The sequence below is a fragment of the Muntiacus reevesi genome, chromosome 3 (genome assembly GCF_963930625.1).
Source record: "Muntiacus reevesi chromosome 3, mMunRee1.1, whole genome shotgun sequence".
Taxonomy (NCBI): Eukaryota; Metazoa; Chordata; class Mammalia; order Artiodactyla; family Cervidae; genus Muntiacus; species Muntiacus reevesi.
Genome location: NC_089251.1, coordinates 236,282,958 through 236,300,876, shown reverse-complemented (window position 1 = coordinate 236,300,876; position 17,919 = coordinate 236,282,958). Strand labels below are relative to the sequence as shown.

The 17,919-nt window shown below is 42.8% G+C and overlaps 1 protein-coding gene across 1 annotated transcript in view; it reads left to right on the top strand.

The window, feature by feature from the left end:
* Positions 1-1,549: 1,549 nt before the first annotated feature.
* The window catches only part of DPP4 (dipeptidyl peptidase 4), an 82,067-nt gene continuing 65,697 nt past the window's right edge, over positions 1,550-17,919 (top strand). Inside the window, exons 1-2 of the mRNA XM_065931645.1 lie at positions 1,550-1,800; positions 2,325-2,412. Of these exons, the coding sequence (XP_065787717.1) occupies positions 1,795-1,800; positions 2,325-2,412 (94 nt within the window). The 5' untranslated portion in view covers positions 1,550-1,794. The remainder of the gene's footprint in view (positions 1,801-2,324; positions 2,413-17,919) is intronic.

The window sequence follows — 17,919 nt, the reverse complement described above, 5'->3', positions numbered from 1 at the left end:
GGTCCTTGTCAGATGGCCTCTCTTTCCAGCTCCAGTTCACAAGCTGCAACCAACTATTGACTCACCTTTCCTAGCAGCTGGAAGAGGGAGGAGGGGATGGACCTGAGAAATACTTGTAAAAGCAGAACTGAGAGGAGATGATGGCCATGTGAACACAGCAGAAGAATGGAGAAGAAAAACTGAGATGACTCAAGTCTTTCATTTTTGTAACTGATGAGTGGGGACACTTTTAATGTCATTGGTAAGTGGGGGTACTTTTAATGAAGACAGAAATCATCAGAGGAACGTGAGGTGAGACTGATGGAAAGGATAAAGAGTTCAGTGTGGGCCTCTGAAGGTGGGTGTGGGTAAATGGATGTGTCATAAGCAACTAGCTTGTCAGAGAGCAAAATGATTCCTGAGTTCAGAAGCAATGTCCAGACTGGAGATAAAGGATGGAAATTGGAATTTATTCCTAATCATATGTTAATGCCCCACAGGACTTTGCATTTTGAACCTTTTACCTCTAACTTTGGAAGACAGACTTTGTTTTGCAGCTGAGTGAACAAGTTGAAGAGGCAAACGCAGGGAGCAGGAGTGCTTATCCACAAGAGGAAGTAGAGGGACCCTAATGCAAAGGTTCTGTTGTGTATTTCAGACTGAAAGTGCCAAGTGCACAAATCTTATCTACCTTGTCTCACTTCTCTATTTCCGGACTCTAGATGAGAGTCTGATGCTTTGTATCCACACAAGTATTTGTGGGATGGGTGAAGTAAATGGGAGGATGTGGGGATGAATGAATAAAGGAAAAGGGGAATGAGTGAAGGAACCTACTGGGCATCCTGAGGACCTGGAGGAAGAAGCCACACCTGCACTTTTACTTTTTTTCCGAATGCTCTTTGGAAGACTGAAAGATAAAAGGCCGTGTGGAGCGGCAGTTAAGAACATGGATTCTGAATTCAGGCTCCACGACTTCCTAGCTGCCTTGACTTGGCCAGCTAACTTAACCTTCTGCTTCCTCCCTGTAAAATAAACACAAAAATGTTTAGAGCAGCTCCTGGGGAAAAGTAAGTTGCACATATAAGTGTTAGTGTTGTTATTTCTGACATCTTGATGAGAAGGTAAGCCTGAAAGACAAACCAGAAATCCCCTGCGGAGAATCAATCCAGACACTTAAGCCTCTAAGTGCCATCCACAAGCGAACAATCACTTTTTCTTTCTCTGCCTTCCAGGAGCTTTAAATACCCTAGAAATCCCCAGCATACCATTCACTGGCAAAGGACAGAGATTTGGGTTTTAGTTCCAGCTGCCAGCAATGAGCTCTCTGAGTCTGCAGAGCCCCATAGCCTCTCTGGGCTAAGTGCCCTCGCTTGCCCACTCGAGGTTGCGGGAGTTTCAGTGAGGGCGGGCCATGTTCTCCCGCCGACCTGCAGCCTCCGGGCTCCACGTCGGATGCCGGGCGCCGGCTCGCCGCAGCTCGGGCTGTCACACCCCTCCGGCGCGTTCCCGGGACCTCGCACCCTGCGCGTCCGGCGGCAGCCCAGAGCCCCGCGCGCCCATAGGGTGGTGCCTCTCGGGCGCCCCCAGGCCCGGACGCCAGATCTCCAGGGCCAGCGCGCCTTCTCCCGCAGCCTGCCTGCAGCCCTTTATACCCAGCCAACCCGGCGCTCACTAATGTTTAACTCGGGGCTGAAACTTGGAAGCGCCTTGTGACTACGCGCCCGGAGCTCCGGAGCTGCACGCGCGTCCGGGCGGCTCGCCAGACTTCTGCCTGCGCTCCGGCTCCGAAACTTCAGTTTCGAAGCGACGCAGACCATGAAGGTGAGTGATTAAAGGGCCCCTCGCCCCGCAAAGAGCCCCAGGGGTGAGTTGCAGATGCCTCTTCACTCAAGTCTCCCCAGATTACTCCCCACCCCCACCCCAAAGCTCGTTGATCGAAACCAGGGGCTCTCATTAGGCGGAAGCTCCAGAGCCACCCTCTGACAGGTGAAGGGACGCCCCAAGGCTCCTGGCTCGCTCTCGGACCCGCGGGGCTAAGAACCCAGGGACCGAGCCTTGGAGGACCTGGAGAGCCACAGGCAAAACATAAGCCAGAACTCTTACTTGGCTTCTGAGGTGCGTTTAGACGCAAACATTAAATTGCCCGGAGGCCAGAAGTTCAAGGGAAAGCGCTCTGGCAACCTCCGACTCGCGAGCTCCAAACCCTCCCAGCCCCCTGCGCCCCCTCCCAGTGCGCGCGCGACGGCAAACTCCGCTGCCTCCCGTGCAGCCCGGGCCCCGACCCTCTTACCCAGGCTGGGGCCAGATGGCTGGCTCTAACTGGACCTGACCTGCCCGGCTTGCAGACACCCTGGAAGGTGCTCCTGGGATTGCTGGCGATCGCTGCGCTCGTCACCGTCATCACCGTGCCCGTGGTTCTGCTGACCAAAGACAGTAAGTTTAAAATATTTGAAAAAGATAAGACAGTTGGAGACCGGGATCAGGTTCTATTTTAACATTCCAAGGAGACCTAGGAATTTTGCTGGGGACCGGGTGGGACCAGTGTGCCCGGTCGTGGAGCTCAGGCTTCGTTGGCATGATTGCTGCTTCTAGTGTAGCCGCTAGATTCGCTTCGTTGGTCTCCAGTGTTTAGGCTGCGAGAGCCCTGCACCTGCCACGTTTTGCATATGGCAAATACATACTTCCTGAAAATAAGGGGAAATTTTGAGATCTCTTTTTATCAAATTTAAATTTAGTACCTTTTGAATCTCAGTTTTTTTTTCTTAAAAAGAACTTTCATGATTGTGATCTTCAAAGAAAAAGAGACAGTGTTTAAAGATCCCAACGAGCTGTAAGGATGTCATGAGGGGAGGGAAGAAAATAAGAAAAAAAAACCCAAATACAGTTTTGAGAAAAGAAAGTCCATAGGGAACCCAGGTGGTTTTCCCTAAAGCTGATGGAAAATATTGCCATGTCCATGGTGATATTCAGAGGAGGTGGGATCAGTTATGTTTGGTGGAGTCCTTCATTTAAACCCACCTTGACTTCTTTTCGCCTGCTTCACTGTTTTAGTTTAGTCCTAGTTTTTAATATAAAACATCCATATAATGAAATGCACAGTATTGGATGCAAACAAATGAGAATAACTAGTTTGGGTCTGCTCTGGCCCTACTTCCTTTTAAATAGTTATTTCCTTTAAGTATTCACATTCTAGTCAGCTAACTGAAGTGCCTTCTCTGATGGTCTAGTTAACCAGGAAATCTGTAGACAGTGCTTATATACTGGGAGGTCTTATCTAGATTTCAAGGTGACAGTTCAGAATTAGTTTGTAGAACCATCAAAAACCATGTTTGGCCAACAATTTCAGGGCCAGGGCAAAGGTGCCAAAGGTTAAATAACTGAGTCTATTGACCTATTGATAATGACTTTCAGTAACTTAAAAAAGCCATGATTACCACCATTTTAGGCTGCTAAATGGTGGACATCTGTCCACTTTCTCAACTCTTTGTTACAAGCTGTTAAAATATAACTGCTTTCATAAAGTGGTACTTTGTATATTTAAACAACCACACACACACAAAGTCTTCCTGTGGGGAAAGGATGGGTCACCCATACAATCGGTAAATATTCACATGACCTACATTATGTTCCAGGAACTGTGCAAGTCGCTGCAAATCCAAAGATTAAATTTTATAAATATAAAGACCTCCAACTTCAGGAAGTTTACAAGCTAGTGGGAAACAGATATGCAAACAAATCAAAGTAACCTGGATAGTCTGTTCATCTCTAACATATTGTGAGGCACTCGGGCCTCCTTGGCAGAATGGATGAAACTGTAATTATCAGAACTTCCTTTCAAGAAAGTTGAAAGGAACAGCAAACTTTGATAATAAGTCACTTGAGATGGCAGTGAAATGAGTTAGGGGCCTGAGTCATGCAGCTGACTTCCGTGGGATTTGTTTAAGTTAACTACAGGGATTTTGTTTTGCTGGAAGGAGTATACAGACTGGGGAGAGACTGTCTCGCCATTTCCCTTAAACCATACCTAATCTCTTCTCCAAATGAAATTTGAACAAAAATTTCAAAGACATTCTCTTGAAGGGGACTTCCAGAGAGGTTCACATGTCTCCACCTAACTTTTATTATGATGCAGTGAAGAAATTTAGAGAGGCTTGAGCAAACTTCTCAGAGTGTTAGGAAGATCACTTCTGGGAAAGAGGTCTCACAAGAGGTTTCTTGTGTGAGGAGGTCTGAAGAGTTAATATCAATTCCTGGAGGTAAGTTTTCAAGAAAATTTAGAATGACTTGTGAGTCATCTTAGAGACACAATATCACCTCCTCTATCTTGGATCGTACAAGGACTCAGCAAGAGAGAAGAGTGAGTGGCAGGACTTTAACCTGTGGATGATGGAAAATTCTAGTGTGCCTGCAATGTGGGGCAGGACAGTGGGAAGGTGGACTGACATGGAACAAGGCTGGAGGGGAAGAAAGGGAAGTGACCAGGAGACTGATGATGCAGAGTAGAATTCGGAGGCTATAGGGATACTCAGAAATGTGTATGATTAGACTTTGATAATTGGAAACATAGGGAGTAAGGACATAGGGTGGCTGAGAACTCTTAAACTACTGGGTGGAGATGTGGTTCCATTGTGTGCTTTATTTACACTTAGACAATCAAATTCTTTTTCTCCTGTATTTCTTAATTGGCATGTATGTATATTTGAGAAGAAAAGGGAAATTATCTTGTTTCAACTCCTCCCTTATCATAAGGAGCAAAAGATAAAAACTCAGCTTTTTTGCTAAGCCCGCAATACCATTTCTGAACCATAATAACGGATAACCTTTTTACAAAGGATCCAGACACATCACTCAAGAAGCATCCCTCAACATTGTCCATCAAGGTTTTAAAGTCAAAACCAGAAAGGAAGAGAAGTGAGGTGGGAGAGAGGAAATATAAATGAAAAGGAAAGAAAGTGGGGGAAAAAAAGAAAGAAGGAAAGAGGAAAGGAAGAAAGATTTTGATAGAACAACAAAATTAAGTTTTGGATTATGTGGAAAGCAAAGAATTAAAAAGCCAAGAGAAAAAGGAAGAAGAAATGAGCAAACTCAAGTTCATCCCCCAGAGAGGTTGGTTTAAAAGGTTAAGTGTTTCCATATGAAGAGCTGACTTAGGCAGAACTCTGAACACACTTGGAGAAGAGAGAGAGAGACTGAGACAGAGAAAGAAAAAGGTGTAAGCTTAATACTGTTCACAATTTTTTTTTTAGAATAAAAGCTCCTTGAGGTCAGGAGTTATTCATTTCACCAGGTAATATTAAAAGTTTACCTCTTTCTGTATATATAATAACAGATTGAATTTTGTGTTAAATTCCTCAAATATCCTAACAGAAAAGGATATTGCATATTTAGACATTGTTTTTCAGAGAATCAGCAATAAAATGTATAAAAATAATTTACTCGTAGTGGAATTGAAATCTTCATGGCTTAGAGGCAATAAAACCTTCTCACTCAGTATTTGCGATCCTCTTAATTCCCTCTTTATGATATATTTATTATAGGCTGAGTTTTTTAAATAGTTGTCAAATTGTTTATTATTGAGTTTTGTTATTTGCCGGATAGTTTTCTTACTGGTTTTTGTTTTGGGATAGAGACATATCGGTTTTTCTTGTATTCTTTCCACTGCTGTAGCAGTGAATTTCCTCAGTATCTTCTTTCAGTGCATAGGAAATTTGACTGCTTTGCCATCCACCAGTAATAAAAGAAAACCCAAATGTGAAGGAGGAGACAGGAATAATCAGAGAAAAAAAAGATAACATCTATGAAGTTTGCCTGAGGAAGTCCAGGATCTATTCCAGATTTAAAAACACAGAAGCAAGCCTGAATGAAAGCTTTGTGTATTTCAGAGGACAAATTCTAAACAAAGAGCCCTGTAAAAGCTCTAGCTGACTCCAAGCTCACTCAGTTATCAAGCTTTGTCGAGTGTTCCTGAGGTCAGTGGGTTGGCCTTTTTCAGGCCAGCTATTTTGGCTTTTGGTTCCCTAGCTATAGCATGTGCCTTAAATTTCTCTATCTTAGACATCTTGCCTCTCATCTTAAAAGGGGTCAGAAAAAGGGAAGGCTATTTGCCTAACCGATGGTCAGAGAAAAGTGACATCAAGAGAGAGCTAGATCAGTGTACTTGAAATTTTAAGACTTAAACTGCTGAACCTAGGAAATGCGACAGTACGTACATGCAGGACCACCTTCCTTGTGGAAGAGAAGGTGCGAAGATGTAATAACCAACACAGATTCACTCTGTGCCAGGTACCGGGCAAGGGTGTTCGATACCCTTCTCATTTGATCCTTACAACAGCCCTTGACAGAGGTTATTCTCTCCAGGCTTACAGAAGATTTAGAGAAATCTTGAGAGGGTGCTTTAGTTATTTATTACTGCATAATGAATTGTCTCTAAACTTAAAACAAATATTTGTCATCTCACAGTCTCTATGGGTCAGGAATTTGTCAGAGGCTTAGCTGGGTGATTCTGGCTCAAAGACTCTCATGCGGTTACAATCAACACATCATCTGAGGCTTAACTGGGGCTAGGTAATCCGCATCCAAGCTCTCTTATGTGGCTGCTACCCAGAGGCCTCAGTTCCCTGCCAAAGGATGGGCCTTTCCAAACAACTGTCTCCCCTTGGAATGAAGGATCTAAGAGAACAACCAAGTAGGAAACCTCAGAGTCTTTTTGACCTAGCCTCAGAGGTGATGCGCCACCACTTCTGCTGTGTTCTGTTGGTCATACACACCAACCCTGACTCAAAGTGAGAGGGCATTGCACAGGCCGTGAATATTGGGGCCATCTTGGAGGCTGGCTACCAAAGAAATTAAGGAACTCACTCAAAGTTCCGCAGAGTTGGGATTCATGCTCAGACACCGTGCTTCTAGAGCTGGTACTTTGTGATCAAGTATAAAATTAATGTGGCCATATTAACATAAATTTGACAGCTTCCTCTCTATATGACTGTACTTAATTTCATGACTGCTAATCCCTAAATGCTAAGTGTTCTGGGGGAAAGTGCTTGCTGCTGCCGCCTCTATTCCTACACAAAGCTGTAGAGATGCAATGACTTCCAGTCCAGAGCTGACATGCCACTCTTTTTTCCTTTTTTTTTTTTTGACTGTGCTGACTGTACTGGGTCTCCCTTGTGGCCCTTGGTCTCTTCATGATGGTGCGCTGTCTTCTCTAGTTGAGGCAAGCAGGCTTAGTTGCCCTGCAGCATGTGGGAGTCTTAGTTCCTGGACCAGGGATTGAACAGGCATCTCCTGAACTGCGCAGCAGATTCTTTATCACCAGGCAATTCTTTATCACCTCTCTTCTGACTGGTCTTATAGGTGTTTTCAGTGGCGATAGTTGGTCCAGGTTTAGTACTTACACTGGATTACACGTGCTTCTAATGCATGCTGTGTCATTTCATTTGATCTTCACAACACAATCCAGGTCAGAGAAGGTATTAATTTCCTGACTTGGTACACTGAATAAAACTGAGGCATAGAAGTTTAGTGCTTTGTGAGGAAGTGCTAGTACTTGGGAATTCAGATCCTGTAACTTCTAGCCTTCCCTGAGTCTGCTGATTTCCCTGTATGCTCAGTCACTTCAATCGTGTCCCACTCTTTGCGACCCAATGGACTGTGGCCTGCAAGTCTTCTCTGTCCATGGGATTTCCCAGGCAAGAACACTAGAGTGGGTTGCCATTTCCTCCTCCAGAAGATCTTTCTGAGCCAGGGATCAAATCCTGGTCTCCTGTGTCTCCTGCTTTGGCAGGCGAATTCTTTACCGCTGAGCCACCTGGGAAGCCACTGATTTCCATGAATAACTGTTTTAAAGAATTACTTTGCTGGCAGCTTTTGTAACTTAATGACTAGTCATTGCTCTATGGCTTTCATTATTGTAAATCAATTATCTTGTAAATATTTTTACCTTTAGTCTTCAGAGGTCCCTTGTGACCTCCCAAAGAGGGTGTGTCACTCAGTCTGAAAGCAAACTGAAACTACAAGATCAGCACTTCTGAGTTGGCTGTTTTATTTTTGCTAAGTGCTATACTTGCAGTTATGTACTGTACTTCAAAGTCACAACTTCCTAGGAAATCTTTTCAAACTTAATGATAAATCATTTGCTTTAGCTAACTGTCTGCATTAATAAGCACAAGAAGACAGAGGGACACAGGAAGGAGTTTCTCTGTTTCAAGCGTGAATGTGGCATGATCTTGTTTGTATTTCTAAAATGTCTTTGACTCTGGTCTAGAGCATGGTGCAGGGTGGGGAGTGATTTATCCAGGTGAGAGATGATGCTTACTTGGACAAGGTGGTATCAATGGAAGGAGCAGACATAAGGATGCCTCCCTGGACAACTGACTGGCTGTTCCAGGCCAAATGGAGAACTTTCTTTTGCCCTCATGGTTCTAAGCTTGCCACAAGAGCTAATCTGCAGTGGTTCCTCTAACTCTCTCATCCTACTTGGATACATTTCCGCTTTCCAAGGCAGGGCTCTGAGGGCCTTCTACATTATGCACCCAGCCTGTCAACAGAAGGTCATTCTTTAATCCAGAAAATATTTATTGAGTATATTCTACGTCAGACACTTTGTTGATCACTGGAGATATAAAAATAATAGACACGACCCTTGCCCTCAAATAATTCACAATATTAAAAGAAGCATAAACATTAACTATGATAAAAAGCTGTAAGTGGCCTTCTAGTAAATGATCAAAGTGCTGTGGAAGCTCTACAGAGAACATGATAAATGCTGCCCAGGAGAGTTCATATGGAAACCAACCAAGCATAAAGGGTTAATAATTATTGAGCCTGGATATAATCCTTCCAACCTTGGGGCTTTGACAGTAGACTGGCTCCCAGCATTGCAGTTCACTTGTGTGTTTAGCTCTCAAAAACGTAAAGCCCCTCCCCCCATCCCGTTTCTATATGAAAGTTGTACCAGATAGAATACTTTTGGCTGTAAGTAACAGAATATCTGGCCCAAAGTTATTTAAACTATAGAGTCTTACTATTGCATTATTACTTCCCAGGTGGTGCAGGCAGTAAAGAATCTGTCTGCCAATGCAAGAGACAAAAGAGATGCAGGCTCAATCCCTGGGATGGGAAGATCCCCTGCAGGAAGGCATAGCAACCTCCTCCAATACTCTTGGCTGGAGAATCCCAATGGACAGAGGAACCTGGTGAGCTAGAGTCCATGGGGTCACAAAGAGTCAGACATGACTGCGTGACTGAAGACACACATTGTGTTATTGCTAGTGCCTTCTGTAACTGGAGGTGCAGAAGGAGGACCGTTCTAGAGCTTCAGTGGTCCTCCCAACCTCTTCAAGAGCCTGAGATCTCTTTCAGCTCTGCTCTTCTCATACTGTTGGCTTTTGTTCTCAAGCTTGTCCTCTCAGGTCCAGCTGCGGCAACACATCATTTGCTCACACAACCATTTCACAAGGCAGAGAGATAGCTGTTCCTCATTCACAGTCTCTGTATTAAGGAGGAAAACTATTTCCAGAAGTCCCTCAGCCCAAGGCAGACTTTCCCGAATGTCTCCTTGGCCAGATTTATGTCACTTGTCTATTCTACACAGATCTCTGGCAAGGGAAATGGATTGACATGCTTGGACTAGATAAATCAAGACTCATCTTTTAGGACCAGGAAGAAGCTTCTTCCTTAGCCCTTAGGGAAAAGGGAACTACCTAAGTTGAACTGGAATTACCTAAATTGACTCATCTTTTAGGACCAGGAAGAAGCCCCTTAGCCCTTTGAAGAGGAAAGGGAATTACCTAAGTTGAACTGAAAAGAAAGAAAGGGGACGTCTATGTGGGCATATCAGATAGTCTGTGATTGCTCATTTTTCATTACATTGGAAAATTTTAATTTGCTAACAAAAGGAAATAGATGTCAAGCTACTGATCAAGCTAGCTCGGATCTCTCAAGAATCTGATCATAGAACTCTCTCCTTCTGTTCTCTCTTTTTTTCCTAACCAAATGAATTTATTATAAAACAGGGTGTTTTGATGCTGCCTTTTTTGGTCCTGAAGGAATTTTGAGCCTAGCACTTGCTTTCTCTCCACATCCAAAATGATTAAGAATATGGAAGAATTGAGTTTGTAACATTTAAGATACAAATCAGAAAATGCAGTGGATCAGAAATATCTGAGGGAAATTACTCCCAATTTTCTCATAAAAAGCACAGATAAAGTGTTATATCTTATCCAGTTCATAAAGGGTATTTTTATTGTTGTTTTAGTCACTCAGTCATATCTGACTCTTTTGCAAACCCTCGGACTGTGGCCCACCAGGTTCCTCTGTCCATGGCATTTCCAGGCAGGAATACTGGAGTAGGTTGCCATTTCCTTCTCCAGGGGATCCTCCTGGCCCGGGAACCCAAGTCTGCTACATTGGCAGGTGGACTTTTTACCATTGAGCCACCTGGGAAAAACAACAAAAGGAATTATTTGCCTATTATTTGCTCCTGTATCTCCATACTCCCATTAAAATGTAAGCTTCATGAGGGCAGGAATTTTTCACGTTTTGTTCACTCCAATCTCTAGTGCTCAGAACATTGAGGACACAGTGGATACTTTCCCAGTGCTGCTGTAACAAGTTACCATACATTGAGGGGCTTACAGCAACAACAAAAAAATTATTCTTTTCACAGTTATGAAACCCAGAGATCCAAAATCAAGGTTTCATCAGGGCTGTACTCTCTCTGAAGGTTCTAGGGAAGGAGACCTTCCTTGCCTCTTCCAGTTGTTGGTGGTTACCAGCCTTCCTTGATGCTCCTTGACTTGTAGCTCTGTGACTCTAATCTTTCCTTTCATTGTCACATGGTCTTCTTCCCTCTCTTTCTGCATGATCCTCTTCATTTTTCAAGTCAGCAAAAGCCTGTCTCTGTTACATGGCCTTCTTATAAGGACACCAGCTAGTTTGACTAGTCCAGCAAGACTTCATTTTTTATGTTTTTATTTTATACTGGTGGCTCAGAGGTTAAAATGTCTGCCTGCAATGCAGGAGACCCGGGTTCGATCCCTGAGTCGGGAAGATCCCCTGGAGAAGGAAATGGCAACCCACTCCAGTATTCTTGCCTGGAGAATCCCATGGAGGGAGGAGCCTGGTGGGCTACAGTCCATGGGATTGCAAAGAGTTGAACACGACTGAGCGACTTCACTTTCTACAGCTGATTAACAATGTTGATAGTTTTAGGTGCACAGCAAAGTGACTCAGCCATCCATGTATGTATATCCATTCTCCCCCAAACTCCTCTCCCATCCAGGCTGCCAGGTAACCTTGAGCATAGTTCCCTGTGCTATGTGGTAGGCAGTATGACATCATTTAACTTAACTAATTACATCTGCTAAACTCCTATTTCCAGATAAAGTCAACTTTCTGAGGTTTTCAGTGAACATAAAGTTTTTTTGGGGGGGGTCTACTCAACCCAGCAGTGGTGGTGGTGGTAAGTCTATTCAGTCACATCTGACTCTGTGCATCCCTGTGAACCATAGCCTACCAGCCTCTTCTGTTGCCATGCCCACTTCAAGGTGATCTTCCCTACCCAGGGATTGAACCCACATCTCTTATGTCTCCTGCACTGGGAGGTGGGTTCTCTACCACTAGCGCTACCTGTAAAGCCCACTCAGCCCAGTACAGCTTAATAAATATTTGGTGAATTAAAGAAATTATCTCATAGCTCATGTAAAAACACATTTTTGATGAACATTTTTAAATGTTGCTTTAATTCTTATTAAAATTCTTATAATCCTAAATATGGGGTCAAGTCATCCACCACTAGATCATGCTCACCTATTCATACAGTACAGTGCTAGCAGCTTTTTGATAAAATTAATTCTTCCTTTCAGCTTACTTACAGTCTATTTAAGATGCGACTGTTCAGATTAAATATTTAATTAACCATAGAAAATTACTTGATTAACTGGCAAACAACTTGGTATAGAAAATAAATACCGAAGAAGATAACTGAGTAGCAAAGTGTGATGGATGGAGCAAAGGGTAAATCCAGAGCATGAGGAGGGATCATGAAAAACTAAAGACCACAGATGTGGATTGTTTATTTCAGAAATTTGCTAAGTTCAAGAGAAGAAATAAGGAGATGGCTACAGGAGGCAGCAAGGTCAGTATTTGATATGGGTGCACCCTGTGCATGCCAACAGAGAGCTGCTGCTCAGTCATGTCCAAGTCTCTGTGACCCCATAGACTGTAGCCCACCAGGCTCCTCTGTACACAGGATTCTCCAGGCAAGAATACTGGAGTGGGTTGCCATTTCCTCCTCCAGAGGATCTTCCTGACCCAGGGATCGAACCCACGCCTCCTGTGTTGGCAGATGGATTCTTTACCACTAGCACCACCTGGGAAGCCAGGACAGAAGTAAGCAGTGACAAGGAAGTGAAGATGATGTGGGAGAAGAGACGAAAAACCTCAGAGCCTCTGAGAAATCAAGAGGAACCAGGATCTGAGCCCGAGGCAGGCCCGTTTCTGACTCCAAGTGCCAAGGAAAGGGTTAAAGAATGGCAGGATGGACAGCCAGAAGTGGAAAGCCCAGGAAGAAGCAAGCCCCTATGGTGGGTTTTGCTCTAAAGGAGGAATCATTGAATCTTTTCCCTGGAAAACTTCATACTCTTTTGAACATGTGTACTGCAGGGCCTGAGTTATTCAAGATTTGTTATATTTAAGATCTAGGAAACATGGGGAAAAGGTAGGAAGAAAAGAAACCAGTTGTAAAGCTTGCATGACTACTTTTCATGAGTGTAGGGAAAAGATGAGAGTTACGAGTTGGAAGAGAAGGAGGTGCTACAACTTTCTTTCCAGAAGTCACAGAGTTGCCATCCTGGCAAAAACCACTACAATATTGATTGTAAAGTAATTAGCCTCCAACTAATAAAAATAAGTGGGAAAAAATATATATAAAGCAAAAAAAAAAACACTCCAGAGAGAAAATTTTTGGGTTTATAGAAAGAATCAGTGCCCCTTTAACTTCAGAGCACTAGAAAAAATTGTATTCTATTGTAACCTACCTACTGTCCCAGTTTCAAGTGATACTACCAAGCTGCCTGTTTAGATTATTTGCAAGCATTTCATCTAGACACTTCCATAAAGTCTAATGCATCTATGCTAACTCACAGAAACTGCCAACAAGCATTTACCATGTACCTCACTCTGCTGAACACTTAGGTTGTTTAGAATGGTGGTTATGACCACAGGCTTCAGAACTCTATTGCCTAGGGCTTACTAGTCATGGGACTTGGGTCTGGTTTCTGTCCATACCTCAGTTTCCTTTCCTGTAAAATGGGGATGAAAATAAGTTAATAAGTGTGTGATGCTAGAATAGCACACTGGAAGGTCTCTACGAGCATTTGTAATGATTATTCTTTATATCGCTGGTGGCTGAGATGGTAACAAATCTGCCTGCAATGTAGGGGACCTGGGTTTGATCCCTGGCTTGGGAAGATCCCCTGGAGAAGGGAATTGCTACCCACTCCAGTATTCTCACCTGGAGAATTCCATGGACAGAGAAGTCTGGCAGGCTACAGTCCATGCGGTTTCGAAGAGTTGGACACAACTGAGTGACTAACACTTTCACTTTTCCCTCTCTCTATATTTTTAACATTAAAAACATTTTAACAGTCCTAGAGTCATGTACTATAATAATACTTGTCTCACACTCTTGAAAGTTTTGCTGGGTGAATGCCAGAAAGGGCAATGTCTGTGGTAGTTTTGTTTTCTAGTGATCATTTTCTTCATCTCTTGGAAGACAAACAGGTGTCACAGAGAGTAGTCTTGCTGATTATGGCTATAAATCCTTCTGGAAAGTTCTTCAGTGACAAAATATTAGAGTTTTCAGCTTCCCTAAACGAGATGTTCTCTGATCAGTTTTCTCTCCAAACTAGTCATTTTTAGCTTTGATGTCTCACTACAACTACTGGGTATTTTTCAAGAGAAACCAGCCCTTTGCTAAAATAGTAGCTTGTTTCACAGGCCTCTGGATCATTTATTTATACAGTTAAGATGTTTCTAACTTTCAACTGTTTCTCATCACCTTGGATTACACTGATTAAAGTCAGTCAACATAGTGAGGAATAAAAGTCTTGTCAATATTAATTTTGGTTACTATTATCCAGTTTCTTTTATTCTCAGAAGAGTCCTAGCAAAGGGTGGGGGAGTGACTATAATCAGAATTTTTTAAAAAATAGGACAATTTGCATTTCAGAAAGGAATAAAGCCATCCTGAGGTCCTGTTTAGTGCTGGCTTCCTGTGTGTGCAGAGCCTCCTGGCTCTTCACTGGGGTGGAGGCAGGGTGAACTGGATTTAGTTCAGGCAGTCCCTTTGGCCTTGCATGTCTTCACCAGTGGCCATAGATACCTCCATCTTGAGCTGAAGTTTGAGACATGAATATTCTGCCAATTTCACTTCTCTGCCATATATATTGAAGTCTTATGTTGATACTTGCTTTGTTTCAAGACAATTAGAATTTCCATATCAGTTTCTGTATTTCTAACTGATCTTGGGAGCATATTTTTTTCTTCAGAATGGTTGCTGACCATTCCGAGGAATGTCCAGATAGGGTCATCAAGCCATAGCCAGGGTTGACTGCCTATTTTTCTAAGTTAAGTTTTATTTGGAATACAGCCACATCCATTCATTTACCTGTGATCTGTGGCTGTTTTCAGGCTGCAATGGCCAACCTGAGAGGTTGCAAAGCCTAAAATATTTACCATCTGGCCCTATAAGAAAGGAGCTTCCTTGGTAGCTCAGTCAGTAAAGAATTTGCCTGCTTCACAGGAGATCTGGGTTCGATCCCCCGGTCAGGAAATCCCTTGGAGAAAGAAATGGCAACCTACTCCAGTATTCTTGCCTGGGAAATCCCATGGACAGAGGAGCCTGGCAGGCTTCAGTCCATGTGGTTGCAAGAGTCAGACATGACTTAGAGACTAAACCACCACCTATAAGAAAAAGTTTGCCAACCTCAGGTCTAGATATTGTCATCTTATAGCCAAAAGAGACTTTCTCATTTTACAGGTAAGATGTGTAAATCTTCACAGAGATGTGACAAATATAGAAATCACACTAGATGTTTCAGCAGGAAAATTTGATATAAGAATTGGTTATACAAATTAAAGAGCAACAACAACAACAAAATTTCTGAGGTAAGCGAGAGACAGGAGCTGTAGGAACAAGGTACCTCTAGGACTTGGGAAAAAAGGAGAAGAGGGACACAAAAGGTCTGGATTCTGAGCGCCAAGGTGTGTGAGGCATGTGAGTGCTTCTGGCACCCCTGAGAGACAGGATGCAGCAGATTCAGGTACAAGAAGAGAAGCGTGAGCCAGCACGGGCACTCCTTTTGGGGCACATGCTGACAGAATCAGCAAGACAGAGGAAGTCCCCCTGCTCTCCTACTCACTCCAGTCTTTCTCTGCGTTCCCCTAATGGCAGGACCCAACAGGAAGCCTGAGGGTGAAGGGGCCTGGGAAGCATAGCTGTAGACTCCCTTCTCAGCATTATTGAGCAAAGCATAGATGTGTACGTTTGAGCTGAAAGACGATACGTAAATGACGGTCACAGGCATAGAGAAATGATGTGTCCTGGGGACAAAATGGAAGACTGGAGCCTGAGGCTCCTGTCCTCGCTCCGTTTGGACCCAACTGGCCCAGTGCACTGTTTTCCTACTGCCCAGTAGCTTGGAGTTCACAAAGCTCATATTTAGAGCTGTGTTCCTGTGTATGTGTTCTCCTGTTGATGTTGTCTGGCTTTTATCTTTTCTTTTAACAAATATTTATGAAGTGCCTACTATGGCCAGATGCTGTTCTAGGCCATGGTGAGATAATAGCAAACAAAAGGTAACACAACCCAATCAGTGTCCTCCTGGGGCTCACAGGTGACCAAGAGAGGTGGACAAGTAAAAAATATAGTATGTCAGGTGGTATCACTGTGGAGGAAAAAATGTAAAGCCAGGAAGGGCGATACGAAGAGAATTTCTTAACCAAAAGATTATAAATGTTGGTTCAGGGAAGGAAGGTGAGGTTTAAATAAAGACCTCAAGGAAGTGGGGAGCAAACTTTGGGCACATCCCAGGGGAAGAACACTCCAGGCCGAGGGTATAGCAAATTAAAAATCTCTGAGGCAGAAGTGGGCCCAGTGTGTCTGGGGAACAGTGGGGAGGCCAGAGTAGATGTAGTGAAGGGAGAAGAGGGAAGGGGAGGAGGAGGATGGAAGTCAGAGCCATGACATGGACAACCCCTTATTAAGTTGTTTCCTTTTTTCTAAACTGTTGCTGTTCTGGAAAAAGTGCATTGTACTATTTGGTTGGCTTTTCCAAATAAACCTTTGAAAATACATTGATTACATCCCTAACAGAAGTTTGGTCGTCTGACACTCTGATCTTAAAGTAAATGCATAGGGGACACAGTCCCGGGTTCAAGGGCTCTAGCTCAATGGCAATGCATTTATCAGATGCACTTGGCATCCCTGGGAAGTTTCTATTATTGAGAAGGGAAATCTGGTGACAGTGATTATATTCCAATGCCTCCTGTGTATAATAACCAGAGAGGTGTCACTCTTCACAAATCCTGTAATTTACCTAAGCTCAACATTTTCTCTCCATGGGAGAACACTGTGGATAATATTAAACTTGTCAAAGGAGGAAGTGATATTCGTTAGTACCAAGCAAATGATTCGATTCTACTTATCCGAGGTGCTTTCTCAATGTGATTCTCTTATGCTACCTTATTAGAATCATTTGGCATATGAACACAGTGAAACTTAATTAGCTTTTATTTTATATGAACACAGTGAAACTTAATTAAAAAATAAATAAATTTGCAGTCATATTTCTAATCTCAGCAGCACTCCTAAGTACTCCCAGGGAGAGATTCTTCTTTCATCTCTGTATCTTGATTGCCTAGCACATACTTGGGACAAGACAATAATAGGTAGTATAACCTATCTAGAGGACTTCCTAAATTTTAAATCCTGAGCCAAGAACTTTACATCTACTATCTCATTTCATTGTGGTAGATCCCTTGAGGCTGGATAATGCTATTATTATTTTATAGATTACAAAGTTGAAGTTTTGACAGCTTCAATAATTTTCCTAAGGCTGCTGTGCAAGAATTAGGTCTGGGCTTAAATCCAAGCTCTCTGGTTTCAAAGCCACCAGGGACCCAACCCCTTATTGGTATTTGTTGACTCATTGGTGATGGGCAGCAGCCCACATATGCTGCTGGTTAATAAGGGATGTGAGCTGATTTCCAGTCGATTTCTTCTCCTGCCTTCTTGATTTTTCTTTCTCTTTTCCCAGTGTCAAGGCTTCTATTTTGCTAGAGCAAATTCTAAAGTAATACTCATTTTATTTCTTTCACATCGGTATTAAATGTTAACTGATTACCATATGGAACACAAGAACTCTGTAACCAGATATCTTTTCCCCATGTTTAACAACTTTATGAGTTTGTGATCTGTAAAGAGTACATTTCTTTTTAGTTGCATTTCATTAGTCATTTATTTACCAAAATAGTTTATCCTTCTGAAGTAGAAATATTATATCATAGTTTCATACAGATCAAAAAAGTTTAGTATTAATGAGTATAAAAATGCTCAAAATATCCTATAATCATGAAATAACCATTGGCCAAAGCAAGGCTAGTCTGTGGAACTCCAGCACTCTAAAATTCTTTTTTGTTCAGAAATGATTTTGATCCTATGACAAGGGCTCATTAAGATATCATATACTTTAAAGAGAAATTATTCTTAGGTTGAACCATTCTAAAAGTTGCTCTTCTGGATAGAAATAACATTTTCATATTGTTCAACATAATAGTTGTTCTCAGTGAAGAAAGTACAGTAAGTTTCCTATGTATGAATGAGTTCCATCCAAGAATGCATTTGTGAGTCCAGTTTGTTCTTAAATCCAACATGGTTAG